The following is a 17,105-nucleotide window of genomic DNA, read 5'->3' as shown; positions in this document are numbered from 1 at the left end:
ATTGTTCATGAAATTTTTTCATGTGAAATCAGTCCACAGTGTTGATTGTGCACCTACGTATACCTACTACAGTGCTGTGCATCATTTAGGAAGAAGGGACTGTCATTTCAAAGTGTGTTATGGTTGGTCTTTAATAATCTCTTTAAATGTTTGTAGAATCAGTAACTAGTGTTCTTCTTATTTAGATGGAAGTGAAAATGTGACAGGATTGGACCTTTCAGATTTTCCAGCATTAGCAGACCGAAACAGAAGGGAAGGAAGTGGTAACCCAACTCCATTAATAAACCCCTTGGCTGGAAGAGCTCCTTATGGTAATTAAGCCTTTTAATGACGGCCAATGGAACGTTTCCATTGCGTGCACGCATGCGCACACATGTATGTTTTCTAGTCAGAGTAGTGTAATTTGTCAGGTGATACATACAAAGTGCTTTTTCCTCCCAGAATACCATCATAGCAAAGCTAAATGGGAAAACTTAGTTTGTACAGAAACCCCAAAAAGAAGTCCTCGTTGGTATTCAGAACTTACTTTCTTCTGGCAGTTCTGCCTTCATACACCTTAATGATTATTTTGTGGTCTGCCTTTTTTAAAAATTCATCACACATTTTTTTTAAAAGAACACATTCCTGCATTCTTAGTGATTCATAATGACTGACCATACAGTAAAGACTTTTTCTAAGCCAGTTTCTTAACGTCCACACTCCTGACATTTGGGTCAGTAATTCCTTGTAAATGTGGGGCTGTCCTGTAGAATGTTTAGCGACATCCCTGGTCTCTGCCTACTTGATGCCAATGGCACTCCCTACCTTCTAACCTTCTCCCATTGTGACAACCACAGATGTCTCCAAACATTGACAAATGTCCTAAAGGAGAAAAAATTGTCTCCTGTTGAGAACCACTACTCATGGGTCATGTATAGTTTATGTAGACTCTTGGTCACTATTAATACCCCTTTTTTAATGTCTCCAATAAATGAGAGATTTGGTTAATAGAAGCTAAATGAAAAGAAGGGGGTGTGTGAAACGTGCAGTAACAATTTAGAAATGAAAATTATGTAACAGCAATGTAGCCATACTGTTTTTGTCCTTTGCATATAATTGTTTCCTTTTGGGAGAACCTGATGGAGGCCAGTAGCAGAAACAATATACTTAAAGGGGATCAGTTCGTCACTCTTATGACTGTTTTTCCCATTTTCAGTCTAAAAGGATTTCCATGATTTTCAGAATATGAATACAAATAACAATATGTCAAGAAGGGAAAAATTTGTTGTTCCTATTTTAAAGTTTCCAAATCACTCTTCCAGAAATAACAAAAAGTGATCTGCCCTGGAAGTTGACTACCTAGCTATTTGGTTCTCAGTTCAGACTCTAATGTTTTTAACCTTTCCTCATAGGTCCATTTTTTCATCCCTTTAGTCATTCCCGTTGCTCTCCTTGGACCATCTCTAGTTTCTCCATATCGTTCTTGAATTGTGGAGTCCCAAACTGGATATTGTTCTCCAATAAGGGCCTGACTAATGCCAAGTATAGTGGGAGGATTACTTCCCAGTTCTTGCATGTTTTACATCTATTACATGAAGTCCAAGAAAATCTGAACTAATATGGAGTTATTTTATAATTGATTGCAATTTGCTCACTCTGTAAGTCACTTTCAAGTAGAATACTGACATTTTCTTTTAAAACTTATTTTGTTCATTTGTATTTAACAATTAACTGGTGTTTATAATAGCTAGTCCAGTATTTAAATAAAGCAAGCTTTTAAACCAAAAATGTTAATAATTATTACCAATATCAAATTATATTTTAAAGCATCTATATAATATGACGTTGGATTAGAATTACAAGATTACCACTTATTTCCCTTGTATTTTTTGTATATTGAGTTATTGATCAGTATATAAAAATTTAGTTCTTTATTGTTACCCTCAATACTAATTTTTTTGAAGTATGCTTTCATAGCAAAATAAGAATCTCTTTGGTATATTCTCATGAGGAAAGTTAACTTTTTATAATTTGTAGCAAAATAGCATAAATATCAATTGCAATTCTCTGGATTATTTTTATTGCATAGTTGGAATGGTAACAAAACCAGCAAATGAGCAATCCCAGGACTTCTCAATACACAACGAAGATTTTCCAGCATTACCTGGTTCCAGCTATAAAGATCCAACATCAAGTAATGATGACAGTAAATCTGTAAGTAACTGAGAATTATGTGAGTGATGTAGTTTTTTTTCCCTTCAGATTTCTCTTATAAACAGTTTTATAGATTGTATTAAGGACTTATTAAATACTATTACAAAATTGTTTTTCTTGAGTATCTGTAATAATCTAACTTCTGAAGAATGTGGAAAACCTTTATGACTTAGAAGATAGCCTATTTTTTTCCTATTTCATGTAGGTTTGCAAATTTCTGTTGAACTTCTCAGAGTTAATTTAGACTTTTATTGTAGTCCCTGTCAGCTGGATCCCATGAAGTTTGATATTATAGCCTTCTAAGGAGCTGTGTTTTTCTTGAGTAAGTTTTCACCTTGAAGAATCTTTATACACATTTTTATTCCTGTGTTGATTCAGCCAACTCAGCTTCCTCTTTCTGACTTAACGAATATGTTTATTTCTTCCACGTTTCACTGAAAATTGCGCTTTTTTTGTGATGGGAGTTTGTATTATTGTTAAAATAATTGATAAAGAAGATATTGGGTAAGACTTATATATATATATATATGAATTTTAAAAATGCATATATTCTAACTTATCTTGGAGGTTTTTATGGTGACATTTTAGGTAGTGTATTATATTTAGTTTCTCTTCTAAATGAAAGTTTTGAAGAGTGGAACTTCAAGTGTATCCAAAAGCATAAATAAAGTCCTGAGATGATGGATGGATGGATGGATAGATGGATGGATGGATGGATAATGTATTTTATCTGTGACTGGAGATCTGAGATAAATAATATTTTCCATATACTCCTTGCCCTTTAAATACTTAACTGTGTATAATACAGGATTTGTTTGTATGCCATGGGACAGTTTTGGAAACAAAAAATTTCATGTAGAACTTGAAAAACAGGTAATAATTTGCTACCAATGTAAATATAATAAAGAATAAATAGAAAGTTACTAATATGTGAACAGGAAATTTTTATACTTAACAAATTTACTAATGTTACATTTAATTTTTTTTTTTCATGTTAGAATTTGAATACATCTGGCAAGACAACTTCAAGTACAGATGGACCCAAATTCCCTGGAGATAAAAGTTCAACAACACAAAATAATAACCAGCAGAAAAAAGGGATCCAGGTGTTACCTGATGGTGGGACTCTAAAATATGTCAGTGACATTGTAGAATTCATTTTCTTTACTGTTTCATCAAAGATTAAAATGACCATAATCTTCTTATCCAGGTCGGGTTACTAACATTCCTCAAGGGATGGTGACGGACCAATTTGGAATGATTGGCCTGTTAACATTTATCAGGGCAGCAGAAACAGACCCAGGAATGGTACATCTTGCATTAGGAAGTGACTTAACAACATTAGGCCTCAATCTGAACTCTCCTGAGTAAGTTTTTTTCTTTTTTCCACATTTGTATATAATACCTCCCTGTAGACTTTCAGTTTTTAATTTCATGTCATCAAATTGTATCACCTGCTGCCACTCATTATTGCTGTTACCTATTGACTCTTTGGGTTATCTCCTCTCATCAGCTCCTGGATCACTGTCATTTTCCAATATCATTCCTCTTAGAACTTGGCAGTTTCGACACTTTTAGGGTCCTTCCAAAATCCTGAAATCTCAGCTCCTTGAATTTCTCTTCAAAAATCTTACCCTCTCCCATATCTCAGCTGCTCGCTTCTTTCGTCATCCTCTGACCTTGCCATTACTAGTAATAGTAACTTCAGTTTCTCTGTAATTTTACGTTCATGCTCCCATGCCACTTCCTGTTTTCCATCTCTCTCCCTCTAGTGCTGGCTCCTGTAATCATGTGACTCCATTGGGACCTTCAGTCCGTTCTTTTTACCTTTTCATTGTTCTTCAGCATCCCTGTCTCTCTTTCCCTGCAGTGAACTCACTTCTTACCCGGTTAAATGCAGTGGTCAGTCATATATGCCCTTGACTCCTTTGCCCCTCTCTTGCTTTGTCATACTTGCATGACAGAAACTACAACCCTGGTTATATCTCTGCCTGTTCCATTTTTGACCTGTGCTACTGAGCTTGGCTAGAGAAAACCATACAACTTCGCTGCCTGGTCTGAATTTAAATTTGTTGTCAGGAACCTCAAAAGTAGGAGTCTTATTCTGCCAACCATAATCATAGCTGGTCTGCCTAATCCATTCATGCTTTTGTTCTCCTATCCAACTATTTTACACTTCCCTATTCAAACCTCTAATACCTTTTCTCCTGCCCTACTCTCAGATGATGACCTTGTTTTTTTTATTTCTACTTTGCTCAGAAAGAAGGAAGCAATCAGAAGAGAATGTCAGCATTTCTCCCACCAAATCTAACTACTTACTACCTACCATCTGTACCCCGTTATTCTTATCCTCCACCCTGTTGCCATAGTGGATACATGCTTTCACCATTGTTTGCATTTTGTTGGATTATTTCCATCAGCATATAAATATGCTGTTACTTCTTTCATGTTAAATACTTTTTCTTGATTTGACTGATGCGCCCCCCGTTTCTTTAGTCTCCTTTGAAACAAAATTCTTCAAAAGAGACATCTCTGTGTCTCGTATTTGTCTTCTATTCTCTGTTAAAACCATTTCAGTTAAGATTTTGCCCTCCACTGCACTAAAAGTTGTCATCAAAGTCATGAAAAGACCACTGTGTTGTTAAATTCAGTGGTCACTTCCAGGAACTTACCTTTTTGACCTGTCAGCAACATTTGACATAGTGGAATCATTGCTGTGTTGCTTCCCACTGCTTTTCACTGCTGACACCCTGGTTTTAATCACCATCCTCTCTTGCCTGGATTACTCTGTTAGCCAGTCAATAGGTATCCCTGGTTTTCCCGGTGCCCCTTACAATCTCTTCTTCATACACAGCAGCCAGGACAGTTCTTCTTGAGTAAGTTATTTCTCTGCTCACTACCTAGTAAGGGTTTGCAGTTTCTTTATAATTAAAAACCCAACAGGCATGATCTGTGTCTCTCTCCTGCCCCTGCCTCAAAAGCCCCTTTGTTCTCTCTGTTCTAGCTTCACTGGCCTTGCTGTACCTCAGACATGTTGGTCATGTTGCTGCCTTAGCTCTAGCAGTTTCCTCAGACTAAAAGTCTTTGCCAGATAATTAATATTTTTAATTCCCTTACATCCTTCAGATCTGTTTTCAAATCTGACCTTCTAAATGAGACCTAACCTGACTACCCTATTTAATTATGCAATTACTCTCTCCTCCCTACCCTTCCAGTAACGTGGAATATTGTTTATTTATTACACAAATTATTTTTGTCTGCCTCCCTCCTATCCACCATCCCCAACCAGAAAGTAGGTTTCCTGTTGTCTGTGAGTGATTTTTGCTTTCTTCCATAATGTATTCCCAAGCACCTGGAACAGTGCCAGGCATCTAATAGGCATTTAGTAAATATTTGGTGAATTTGAACCTTTGATTTTAATAATTACTGATTTTTTTTTCTGGCCATATAAATGGGAAAGTAATTTTACTTGGGGGCATGGTATTAATGAATTTAAAGCAGTTTAAGTGAGTTTGAAGTAATATTTCTATATATATATATAAAACCTTGTTTCAGTTTCCTGTTGTATATAAGTCATAGTAAACCCAAGAAGGGAAATTAGAAGTAAAAATGCTCATTTCACTTTTGAAGTCATTGTTTTTCCTGATTTCCTGAACTAAAATTAGAAATCTTTTTTTCTACTTTGAACTTCAGAGTGTTTTTTTCCCCCTCTTATTCAGAAATCTCTACCCCAAATTTGCATCACCCTGGGCATCTTCACCTTGTCGACCTCAAGACATAGGTAGGAAAATATATTTGTGTTCAGACCTTTTAAAAATATGTTTGTAAGTGAGAATCAGTTAATAAAGCTTTTTTCGTTTTATTATCCAGACTTTCATGTTCCATCTGAGTACTTAACGAACATTCACATTAGGGATAAGGTGAGTGTAGTTTATTTATTATTCTACTCAGTCAACACAAATTTATCTATTTTTCAGGTGCAGTTTTTTTTTTTTGAGTTCAGACAGTATATTTGAAATAATTAGCAGTGGTCTTGGGTATGCTGTCACATGTTCACTCAGTTATATTTAACAATTTTATTTCTATTTTTGTTTGTAATTTTAAGTTTTTATGAGGTCCTAGATTGTATTTTTAAAATATTTTAAAAACAATGTTAGGACTGGTAAAATATTTTTATAGCTACTAATAACAGGGTACAGCCATAACCACAGTTGATGGGAATAAACTCACTTGAAAAATTTAAATTTACTTTTGATATTCTAATTTTATGCCCTTATTAAGAAAGAGTTTTCTTTACAAATATTACAGATAGTGTCATATATATATATATATATATATGTATATATATATATATATATATATATATATATATCTTATTTATGACCTTTTGCTTTTTTCTGTATTTTTTGTCTTTTTTTAATTACCTGAAATTCTAGTTATAAAGTAACTATTAACACATAGCAGTGTTAATCTTCTTTTTAATCTAAGAAAGAAAAATGTTAAACTCTTGCTTTAGGGTAAAGAACTAAGCAAGTTTTCATTTCATTGTTTTTAGAAATGATATCTAAATTTTGGTCTTGTAAAAGGCTATAATTTATTAAAATTATATACATTTACCTGTTATTCATATGTGTATAAATGTCTAATTTGAATGACAGTGTTCTGCATCTGTACCATGGAGTTGTGTAGTCAAATGGATACAGCTGTGTGGACAGCCAAGTAAATAGACATATTTCTCATTATGTATTTTAATACTTGAATAGGGTGGAAGATAAGAAGTATCAGACCAGTTTTTTCTGTTTTTGGATTATGTGATTTGCTGCCACCTCCACTATAGCACTATTTTGCTCCAAATACCTAAGGATTCCAGAACCATTTCTTATGCCAAGCTAAGAAATACTAATATAGGAGAATTTGACACATTTGGCAGTGCTACCTGAATGGGGATAGTATGAATGGAAAGAAAAATTATATTCAGAGAATGTGTGATAGTTAAATAAACATTTTGTTACATGATTAGGGAAAGAGGTGGAAGTATTTTCATCTTGGTGAACTTTTAATAAAGGTTTACCGTAATGTGAGAATTTGAGACTTACTGTACTCACAGTTTTATAGTTTGTAGGTAACTGTTTCTGCTTTGTGGAGGGACACGTAAAGCAGTCATATTTGAGTCATCCATTTAAACAAAATAAAGAGCAAGCTCTTTATGATTTTTGTACGTAACATCTGTGATTTGCTAAAAATACATAACCAACTGATTTGTGAATCACTGTCAGATGTAGATTCCGTTAACATTTCCTGTAAGTTTTCTATGTATCACTCTGCAAGGTGTGTTCACATATAGTCACTTATTTAATTTCATTTTCATTTTTAGTAACCCTTACAGATGTCATTGTCTACATTTTATAATTGAAGTTCAAATACATTAAATAACTTGGACATGGCATATTAGTAAGTAACGGAACTAGGTCTTGAATATCCGTCCTGCATCTCTGGGCAGTGTTCCTTCCACTGTTACTGCCACATTGGGTAATTAATAAATCCCTTAAGTAAGACAGCATTTGAACTTGCTTAGAAGTTTTTATTTACCTTTTTTTTTTCTTATTGGTACATAAAATAGATGTACCAGAAATAATTGTTAAGTGACTTTAGTCATTTAAATGATAAAACTCCCCTAAATGATGAAACTCCTCTTTAGAATTATAACTACCTGTGTAATCGTATAATAACAGTTATCTGCTACAAAGAAATGAGTTTCTGTTTCTCTTCCTATTTTTACGTTAGTGGTAGCAATTATGTTAGGATTTTCAAACTAGTTTTATCTTTCAGAATAATATATTTCTCTTTTCCAGCTGGCTGCAATAAAACTTGGCCGATACGGAGAAGACCTTCTCTTCTATCTCTATTACATGAATGGAGGGGACGTATTACAACTTTTAGCTGCAGTAGAGCTGTATGTTCGAAGTATTTTTAAACACTTTTGTATTATAGTGGTCTTGTTTATTCTGAAAGCTGCTTTTTAAAAATGATGATGGCTGTAGTTTTTTGTCTTTTGTTTTTCAAGTGGAAATATTTCTCCATCAGGAAATATAAATTGTTTATTTTTACATTTAGTAAATTAAAGCTAATCTAGATTGAAATGTACACTACCATGGCTTCATAATTACTGTATACATAAAAAGAAGAATTTTAAACTTACCCTAAATTTATGAGAAGACAAAATCGACTTGACTCGTGGATTTGGTGAATCTAATTTTTATAAATACATGAAGTACAAGATATGGTTCATAACGGTGGCTCATCTTACTCTTTATAGAATCACAAAGTGAATTTCATCATTTAATAAACATCTATTAAATATTATATCGGCAAGTCACTATGTATTTCTTGTGCGTTTTGAAGTGTTAAAAAAATCCACATTCATTATCAGGAGCCTACTGGCCAACTTAAAGAAAATAGTGTTAAGAAGTTGGTCCATTGGATATGTTTTTTTCCTGAGCATTTCTGTTTTTACCTGATGCCCTAAGAATAACAATTTTGTGTCATTTCTCACATGTCCTATTGGTAACATATTTTGTTACTAATAGACTATACTGTTAATCATGTTTACTATAGAGTGAGTTGTCACTAAAAATTCGTGATGTTGTGATTAGGAAACCTTTTAACAGATTTTAAGTATTTTATAATACCCCTAATAACATTTCTATAAATGGCCTTGGATCACATACTTAAATGTAAAATTCACTGTGTTGATAATAAATTGTTTTTTATTTCTCAATTGAGAATTTGTTTTTTCCCATGTTTTCCTCTCATTTTTTTTGTAATATAGCAATTGTTACCTGTTTCTTTTAATTTATTCATAAGTAAATAAATTCATTCATTCATTTATCCATCCATCACTGGCAGTTTTGTCTCATATCTTAGTTCTGTCTAAAATTTACCTTATGGTATTGGTAGAAAAGTATTTGTTTACATGGAGGTTTGTTTTACCAGAGATGTTTTTTGTGGTACATTTACCTCCTTTGAATGTTATTTCCCCAATTTACAAGTGGTTATAAATCCTCATTGATTCTTGAATAAATTCTAATGGTGAATATCCTTTTGGCTTTTGATGATTTAGGATCAATGAGATTTGAATAAAAAATAAAAATAATACATTAAGAATTTTTAAAATGGATCTTCTGTTTTCAACATAGTTACAGAATTATGTGAATTTAAATAATTCAAGTAGACTTTGTATTTAGAGCCTTACAAAATAATACAAATAGTTGGAGTTTTTGTGTGTTTTAATAGATATCTCAATTTCTATTGTATATCAAGAAGAACAAGAAAAGAGTAAAGTTTTTGGAACACAATGTATTTTTATTTGGTCTGCCTAAGTTTTTATCACATTGCTCATAGAGCTTTAAAGATCTGTTTTGTTTGCATAAAAGTTTCCTCAGTTAAATAAAGATGTGTGTATTAGTTGAAGAGTATGGATTTTACACAAACTAAGAAATTATTTTCCTATATTTCACTAGGGTTGTATTTACTAACAATAAAAGCAGGATAAAGAAGCATTCATATTTATGCATTTTATGTGTAATTATTTTCTGAGAAGAGTTTTAAAAAATGTGAGCCACAGGAAAAAATTAATTGTCTTTTTCTCTTAAAAATTGAAGTTTTAACCGTGATTGGAGATACCACAAAGAAGAACGAGTATGGATTACCAGGGCACCAGGCATGGAGCCAACAATGAAAACCAATACATATGAGAGGGGAACATATTACTTCTTTGACTGTCTTAACTGGAGGAAAGTAGCTAAGGTATATTTTTTTCCATGTGTAAATATATAAATCTAGATTTTAAAAAGAAGTGACCTCTTATCTGTTTATATGTACCAATGCATTCATTCCAATAATGTGCCGGATATTTGCTAAGTCTTTTGTCTCCACTCTTTGGCTTGAGTGAACTCTAGGAGAGTATGCAGAAACAGCTCATTTCACCCATAGTTAGAAAAGGGATTGAACTTGGTAAGAAATTTTGTGAGTTTTCAAAAGCCTTGGTGACATTTGAAATATTTTTGTGTCTACTCAGCTGGAAAATAAAGATACCCCCTGGTAATCCTAGTCATGTATTCTTACATTATTATTACTTCTAATTAAGCAAGTATGAGATTTTTCTAAAACCAGTTTGTAAACAGGTAACAGACTTTTTAAAACACTTGCACTCATTGCAAGGAAGATGCTTGAGTTTTTTAAATAGAAAAAAATACTTCTTTTTTTTAAATTATAATGTTGGTGCAAAAGTAGTTGCAGTTTAAAAGGTTAAAAATTGCAAAAACTGCAATTACTTTTGCACCAACCTAATAAATGTATTGGGGTGACATTGGTTGAACCCTGATGTTCACTATAGCATTACTTACAGAAAAATATTTCTTGATAGGTCATTGGATGATTTTTTTTAGTTTTTGGTTTGGGCTTTTTTCCCCCTCCTTTTGAGTCAGCTTTACTAAACTGATAAAAAGGTAAAACATTTTCAGAAGGTAATACAAAATGCTTACTAGGTATTAATCACAAAAAAAGTTTTACATCACAAGATTTCATATAAAAACTTGAAAAAAAGAAATAGGAAAAGATGAGCCCAACAAAAAAACACCAAAACAAAACATACAACAGGTTAAATTTTTTAAATTATATTTCGGTGTTTCTCAAAGGTAAATGTCATCACTTCTCAGACCAAGTCCATATACCACTGTATACTGTATTTGAATTATTCTAACAATTCTAATTATTACGCATACATTGATTTCAAAAGGTAGATCCATGACCAACCTTTTAGTTAAATAGAAATAATTACATTCATTACAAATAGTACATGAGACATTGTGTATGTTACATGTGTTCTTTAAGAAGTATAGTGTAATAGAAAGCCATAGTTTTTGAGTCATAGATTTAACTCCTGTTTCTGCTATTTATGTTTTTACTTGTGCAGGTTTCCTTTTAAATTGAAATGTTTGCTTCTAGATTGTCATGAAGTTTAAATGAGATTACACACAAACACATTTACACTGAGTACAGTGCTTGGCATACATTGGATATTTCATACGTGGGAGTAGTTGTGGTAGTTTGTTTCTGCTGTTCCTATTGTCATTGTTAATACAGCATATTACTATTTCTCCAAAGATGGAAAAATGATAATTGATCATTGTTAGGTTAGGTCAATGGTTCTCCAATTTTAGCTTGCATCAGAATTAGCTGGAGACCTTGTTAAAACAAGTTGCTTGGCCATGCCTCCACAGTTTCTGATTTAGTAAGTCTGTGGATTGGACCTGAGAATTTTCATTTTCTAGCAAGTTCCCAAATGATGCCAGTGGTGATGCTGGTCCTTGTCTAGAGCCATATTTTGAGAACCTCTCAGTTAGTTGATTCTGCAGGGGAGAGGAAGTATCTTTAGAGGGGAGGAAAATTCTATTAGGAAATCACTGAAGTTTTCACCATTTATCTGAAGCTTTTTTTCTCCATCTATTTGAAGTTTTTGCTCACTGTCATTGTAAATTATCCCAAACTTAGTGTATTCAAAAGGGATGGATGTTTGAAGTAGATAGATATATAATTTTAGTTAAATTTTAGTTCAGTATATGTGAATAAACGTATGTGAAAAAAATCACTTTTCTAGAGAACTAAGTTTGACCCATAAAATTAAATATTCAGAAACAACTTACATGTCAATAGGGCCCCTTTATTCTCTCACAAAAGCAATTCCCCAGTCAGGTAAATGTCATTTGAAAGAAAATTGTGGGGGAGAGAGTAAAATAGTTCACCCAGTTTTATCCCATCTCTCCTGTACAGTTGAGCTTTAAAATTTTTAGCAGTGAAGTAGGAAAATAAAATTTGGGAAATGTCATTATATTATTCCCTAAGAAATCTCTCTTGAGATAATTTGCTGGCCACTTGCACTGACATTCTTCAACCAAATTATTTTCATAGTGATGAAAGCAAGTAGAATTATTGGTTTCTATCAAATATTAATTTCTTTTGGTTATATTAAAACACAAATTCATAAACTTAAAACTTTTAAGTTGTATTGTACTCACAAAATAAACTTTTTACAGTGACTTCTGGTTTTTTTTTTTTTAAGGGTGTTTTCAGTGTTTTCCCGGAAAGTGGATTAGGAATTAAGAAATTAAGTTTCATTCATAGTATATTTATTAACAATTCATCATGCTACAGAAAAGCCATTAAAAAGTCCATGTCCCAAGTTAACTTCAAAATCCCCATTTGTAAAGTAGGTGTGGATTACTACAGGTATTCACAGGTAAAGAACATGCATTAAATAGCTTCAACTCACTGTAAGAAGTCTGTAGTACGAATTAGTATTACAAATAATAGCTTGATGTTATCATGGTATCATGCAAAGTATTGACCCCATGAAACTATAACCAGGTCTCCTTTCGGAGTATCTTATATGAGGTTCTTTCTTTTGCAAATTTATTTGATATCTTCAGAGAAATGAAGAATTGTAATATTAAGGCATTAGATGATTTAAATCAAAAGTACTTCTTATCCCTAAAAATTCTGACTCTGAGTTCTCGGATGCAGCCCCTTATTTATTTAAAGAATTTCCTATCTGTCAATAATGTATGTACATAAAATTTTGATACTGTATTTGCTTATTCTCTCCTTTTAGATAATCTTGACTTGTCAGCAGGCTGTGTAGTCTGTCCTGTATAATTTAGTGGGAATTACTAATTTAAAATTTGTGGTAATTGAGATGTGTATATAATCTTAATGGGTAAAATTTTTTAAAACAGTTTCATCCACAGAGAATTTTTAGGTAATGGAGGCTGCCCTATTAGCAATAAGTTTCTCAAACTAAAGACTTAAAAATTGAAGAATTCTTTCAACCTGTCTTCACCTTTTGGGTCGAACACTGAATAGGATTTTTAATGCTTAGGTGTTTATATCATAGCCTAATATAAATGTAAATTTTTTCATTAACTTCATTGGTACACTTTATTACATATTTATACTTGAATCAGTAATATGTACTTTTCTTCAAAATAAAAATTATTTCTAACTATTTAAGATAGTTTACTTTCTAAAATTTAATGAGGATTTATCATAGTTAAGAGAAAGCTGACATTTTTGAGAATTTGAGGAAACAGTCCTGCAGAGTATGTTTCTCTGAGAAATAAGATCAATTATGACATTAATGCTTTTGTAATAATAATAATATTTGGTTATCTGAATCCAGTACATATATTTCAATTTTGCTTCACAGTAACCCTTTGAGAATGTAACCTAATTTTATTAATAGAAAAACTAAGACATTGAAAGTTATTTTTAAAAAGTATTTAGAACTCTTTTTAATAGCCTTTTAAATCATTAAACTATAATCTAGATTCTTTTTTCCTTTAAAGCAAATATATACATAGACCTTCTAACACTGAATCTTTGAATATTTAAAAAATTGTTACGTTCATAAACGAAGTGAAGAAAACTTGTGTTTATTAATTCATCAGCCATTAATTATACACCTGCTAGGGGCCTGGCACTGTTCTAGGCAATAGGTAGTGGTGTATGAAAAAGGCATTCTTCTCGCCCCTACAGGTTATACAAAGGTGTACATGTGTGTGGTGTGTGTATATATAACAAACACATAAAAGAAATATTATCAACAATCACAGTTAGGAAACAGAGATACCAGTTACTGTAAGCTTTACGTGTTTTAAGAATAAAAGTATATGGAACCCCTACCCTCCAAAAAAAAGATTTAAAAAACGGAAGACAAAATATGACCTATTTTATTTTTGAATCTTTGATATATAAGGTCTTTTGAGATTTTCTTAAAAATATTTGTGTTCCCTAGATTTAAACTGATCTTTTTGTTTTTTGATGTAGGGAAAAAAATACGTGCATTGATGAAGTTACTCTAGTTAAACTTCTAATAATTAGAATGTAGTTCACCAATGGACAACAACAAGGACAGGATAATTGAATAATATTTTAATATTTATAACAGTGGGATGCATGATTTGTCACGGTTACAAATAGACTTTTTACCATATAACTACACATAGTTTAGAACTAAAATGCTAACTTGAATTTCTCAAGAATGATGTAACAAGAAGATATTTTCTTCATTAACTTGGATATTCATCTTCAAGCCAGGCAATAAAATTCTTGTAAAGCCTAGATGGGAAGGAAGAGAGAGTGGTGCCTTAGGGAGGGTTATGGTGATTGCAGTGGTGGTTCTGGTGTTTGCTGGTTTTTACTGGGAAGCAGAAGAACCACTGTGCCTCAGTCATTCTCCCAGTCAGTCCTGTAAAGTGAAACTTTGTAGATGAAAATCACCACAGTGTGCCTTCTTTATAAACATTTGTCAGTGGACTGAATTTGTTCAACATTATTTCTGGACAGGGGTTGTAATGAAGTGATTCTTTTTGGATCTTGGGCTAAAAATATTAGTAATGTGTTATACTAGAAAAGTCATGGGCTTTGGTGTCGCATGGGCCTGGATCCTAATCTTACCTACATCTGATAATTACTGTCTGATTTGGGAAAGTTACTTGTGAGCCTCATTTCCTCAGGTGCAAAATGAAGATAATATATGTACTTTATAGAGTTATCAAAGATTAGAATAAAATCAGCTGTACCTCTAGTTTTGATACATACTAGGCTTTCAATAAGATACCTACGATTTCTGTAATTATTAATATAATATTCTTAAATTTTAAATACTTGGTTTTGTATTTCAAAATTTAATTGTGACCTAGGTTTTCATTTTAATGTTGAAAATTTCCCCTTAATTTAATAATGGAAACATTAATTATGGAATCAGTTCAAAACAATACAGATACAGTAAAATATGTTAACCCATGTGTCTAACATTACTTTCTGGCTTTAAAACATAATACATACTAAGGTTCATAATTTTTTAAGTGGGATTGACTGAGATAGTTTGTGCTAACTGAATTCAGGTTGTAGAATTAGTGATTTTAGAACCTCTTGCTCTTTGGATTTGCAGTGTTTTTTTGTTGTTTTAATACACCAAGTTATATTCTGCATCTCTCTTTGATCTTGGGTAAGTATGAAAAAATGGCTTCACCATCTCTAAATTACAAAAGTCATTAAGTTAATGTAGTATTTTGAAAGTTTAAGTGAAATAAACTGTGCAGTTCATCTTCAAATGTGCCTACATGAACCACTGCCTAGTTTTGGGTGGCAGTTACATCTTTCCAGAGTTTTAGGTTTGTGAAATGGGAAGTCTGGAGATGTAAGAGTTTTAAATACATTGTTTTCCCCAGATTTTAATGAGATTAGAATAATTTTATCTTTTTTTTTATAAGACAAATTAGACAAATTTTATAAGAAATTCTTTATTTCTAAACATTTTTATGAAAAAAAAATTTTAGGTTGTATACTTCATTGAAGGAGGTTTTACTTTTAAATATTTTATAATTTTCAGTGTTTTTTATTTTTTAGTGATACAGTGATTTCCCTTTCAAGCTTTTATTTTTGAGCAAAAAAAATGTAGAGAATGTGTGTCATAAAGTAGATGTTCATGAGAAGTCTACACAGAAAGTCTGTATTTTTGTACCTATCAGGTAGAAACTACAGTACGTTAGTTTTATTCAAGCTGTATTTTATCTAAAGGAAAAAAGAGTTGGCATATCTGTGTTCATTCTCATATATGTAGGTATTTGGTTCATGTAGTAAAATATATTTTGACAGAACCCTGAGAACAAAGGAGAAGAAATCTAAATTCTTAAATTTGGTTTTATAGGAGTTCCATCTGGAATATGACAAATTAGAAGAACGGCCTCACCTGCCATCCACCTTCAACTACAACCCTGCTCAGCAAGCCTTCTAAAAAAAAAGACTTCCCTTTTCTTGGGGTATGGCTGTCTCAGCACAATACTCAACATAACTGCAGAACTGATGTGGCTCAGGCACCCTGGTTTTAATTCCTTGAGAATCTGGCAATTGGCTTACGCAAAGGGTCACCATTTGAGGTCCTGCCTTACTAATTATGTGCTGCCCAACAACTAAATTTGTAATTTGTTTTTCTCTAGTTCGAGCAGGGTCTGAATTTTTTCATTTATTTTCTTTTTTTTGCCAGCAGACAGACTTGAGTCTATAAAGACAAACAAGTACACTGACAGAAGGTTACCATTTAGTTTCTAAGATGTAAAAAAGAAAATCCACAAAAGACTCAACAATTAGACCACAAAATTTGCATTGTTCATTGTAGCACTATTGGTAATAAAATAACAAATGTTTGTACATTTTTATGTGAAGATCCTTCTCGTATTTCATTTGGAAAGATAAGCAAGGTCTACTTCCTTCATTTTACTTCCCCTTGTTTTTGAAAGGCAGTTTCGCCAAGCTTAACGCAAGAATATCTGACTGTTTAGAAGAAAGATATTGCCACAATCTCTGGATAATTTCCAGGGTTGTGTTATTACTGAGCTTCATCTTTCCAGAATGAGCAAAACACTGTCCAGTCTTTGTTACGATTTTGTAATAAATGTGTACATTTTTTTTAAATTTTTGGACATCACATGAATAAAGGTATGTATGTACGAATGTGTATATATTATATATATGACATCTATTTTGGAAAATGTTTGCCCTGCTGTACCTCATTTTTAGGAGGTGTGCATGGATGCAATATATGAAAATGGGACATTCTGGAACGGCTGGTCAGGGGACTTTGTCGCCCTGTGCACTAAAGGGCCAGATTTTCAGCAGCCAAGGACATCCATACCCAAGTGAATGTGATGGGACTTAAAGAAGTGAACTGAGACAATTCACTCTGGCTGTTTGAACAGCAGCGTTTCATAGGAAGAGAAAAAAAGATCAATCTTGTATTTTCTGACCACATAAAGGCTTCTTCTCTTTGTAATAAAGTAGAAAAGCTCTCCTCA

General features: G+C 32.5%; 1 protein-coding gene across 9 annotated transcripts in view; it reads left to right on the top strand.

The window, feature by feature from the left end:
• CNOT2 (CCR4-NOT transcription complex subunit 2) overlaps nucleotides 1-17,105 on the top strand; it is a 108,095-nt gene extending 90,990 nt beyond the window's left edge. For 8 of the 9 annotated variants that reach the window (XM_019748941.2, XM_019748936.2, XM_019748939.2 and 5 more), the window contains 9 exons: nucleotides 186-311; nucleotides 2,069-2,193; nucleotides 3,192-3,312; nucleotides 3,404-3,560; nucleotides 5,913-5,974; nucleotides 6,064-6,113; nucleotides 8,046-8,146; nucleotides 9,855-9,999; nucleotides 15,962-17,105. In XM_019748941.2, the coding sequence (XP_019604500.1) occupies nucleotides 186-311; nucleotides 2,069-2,193; nucleotides 3,192-3,312; nucleotides 3,404-3,560; nucleotides 5,913-5,974; nucleotides 6,064-6,113; nucleotides 8,046-8,146; nucleotides 9,855-9,999; nucleotides 15,962-16,048 (974 nt within the window). In that variant the 3' untranslated portion in view covers nucleotides 16,049-17,105. The remainder of the gene's footprint in view (nucleotides 1-185; nucleotides 312-2,068; nucleotides 2,194-3,191; nucleotides 3,313-3,403; nucleotides 3,561-5,912; nucleotides 5,975-6,063; nucleotides 6,114-8,045; nucleotides 8,147-9,854; nucleotides 10,000-15,961) is intronic. The other variant, XM_074325421.1, reaches the window with a different exon arrangement.

Source organism: Rhinolophus sinicus, linkage group LG02, assembly GCF_036562045.2.
Source record: "Rhinolophus sinicus isolate RSC01 linkage group LG02, ASM3656204v1, whole genome shotgun sequence".
Lineage (NCBI taxonomy): Eukaryota > Metazoa > Chordata > Mammalia > Chiroptera > Rhinolophidae > Rhinolophus > Rhinolophus sinicus.
Note: the sequence above shows the minus strand (reverse complement) of the source record. Positions and strands in the feature narration are given on the sequence as shown.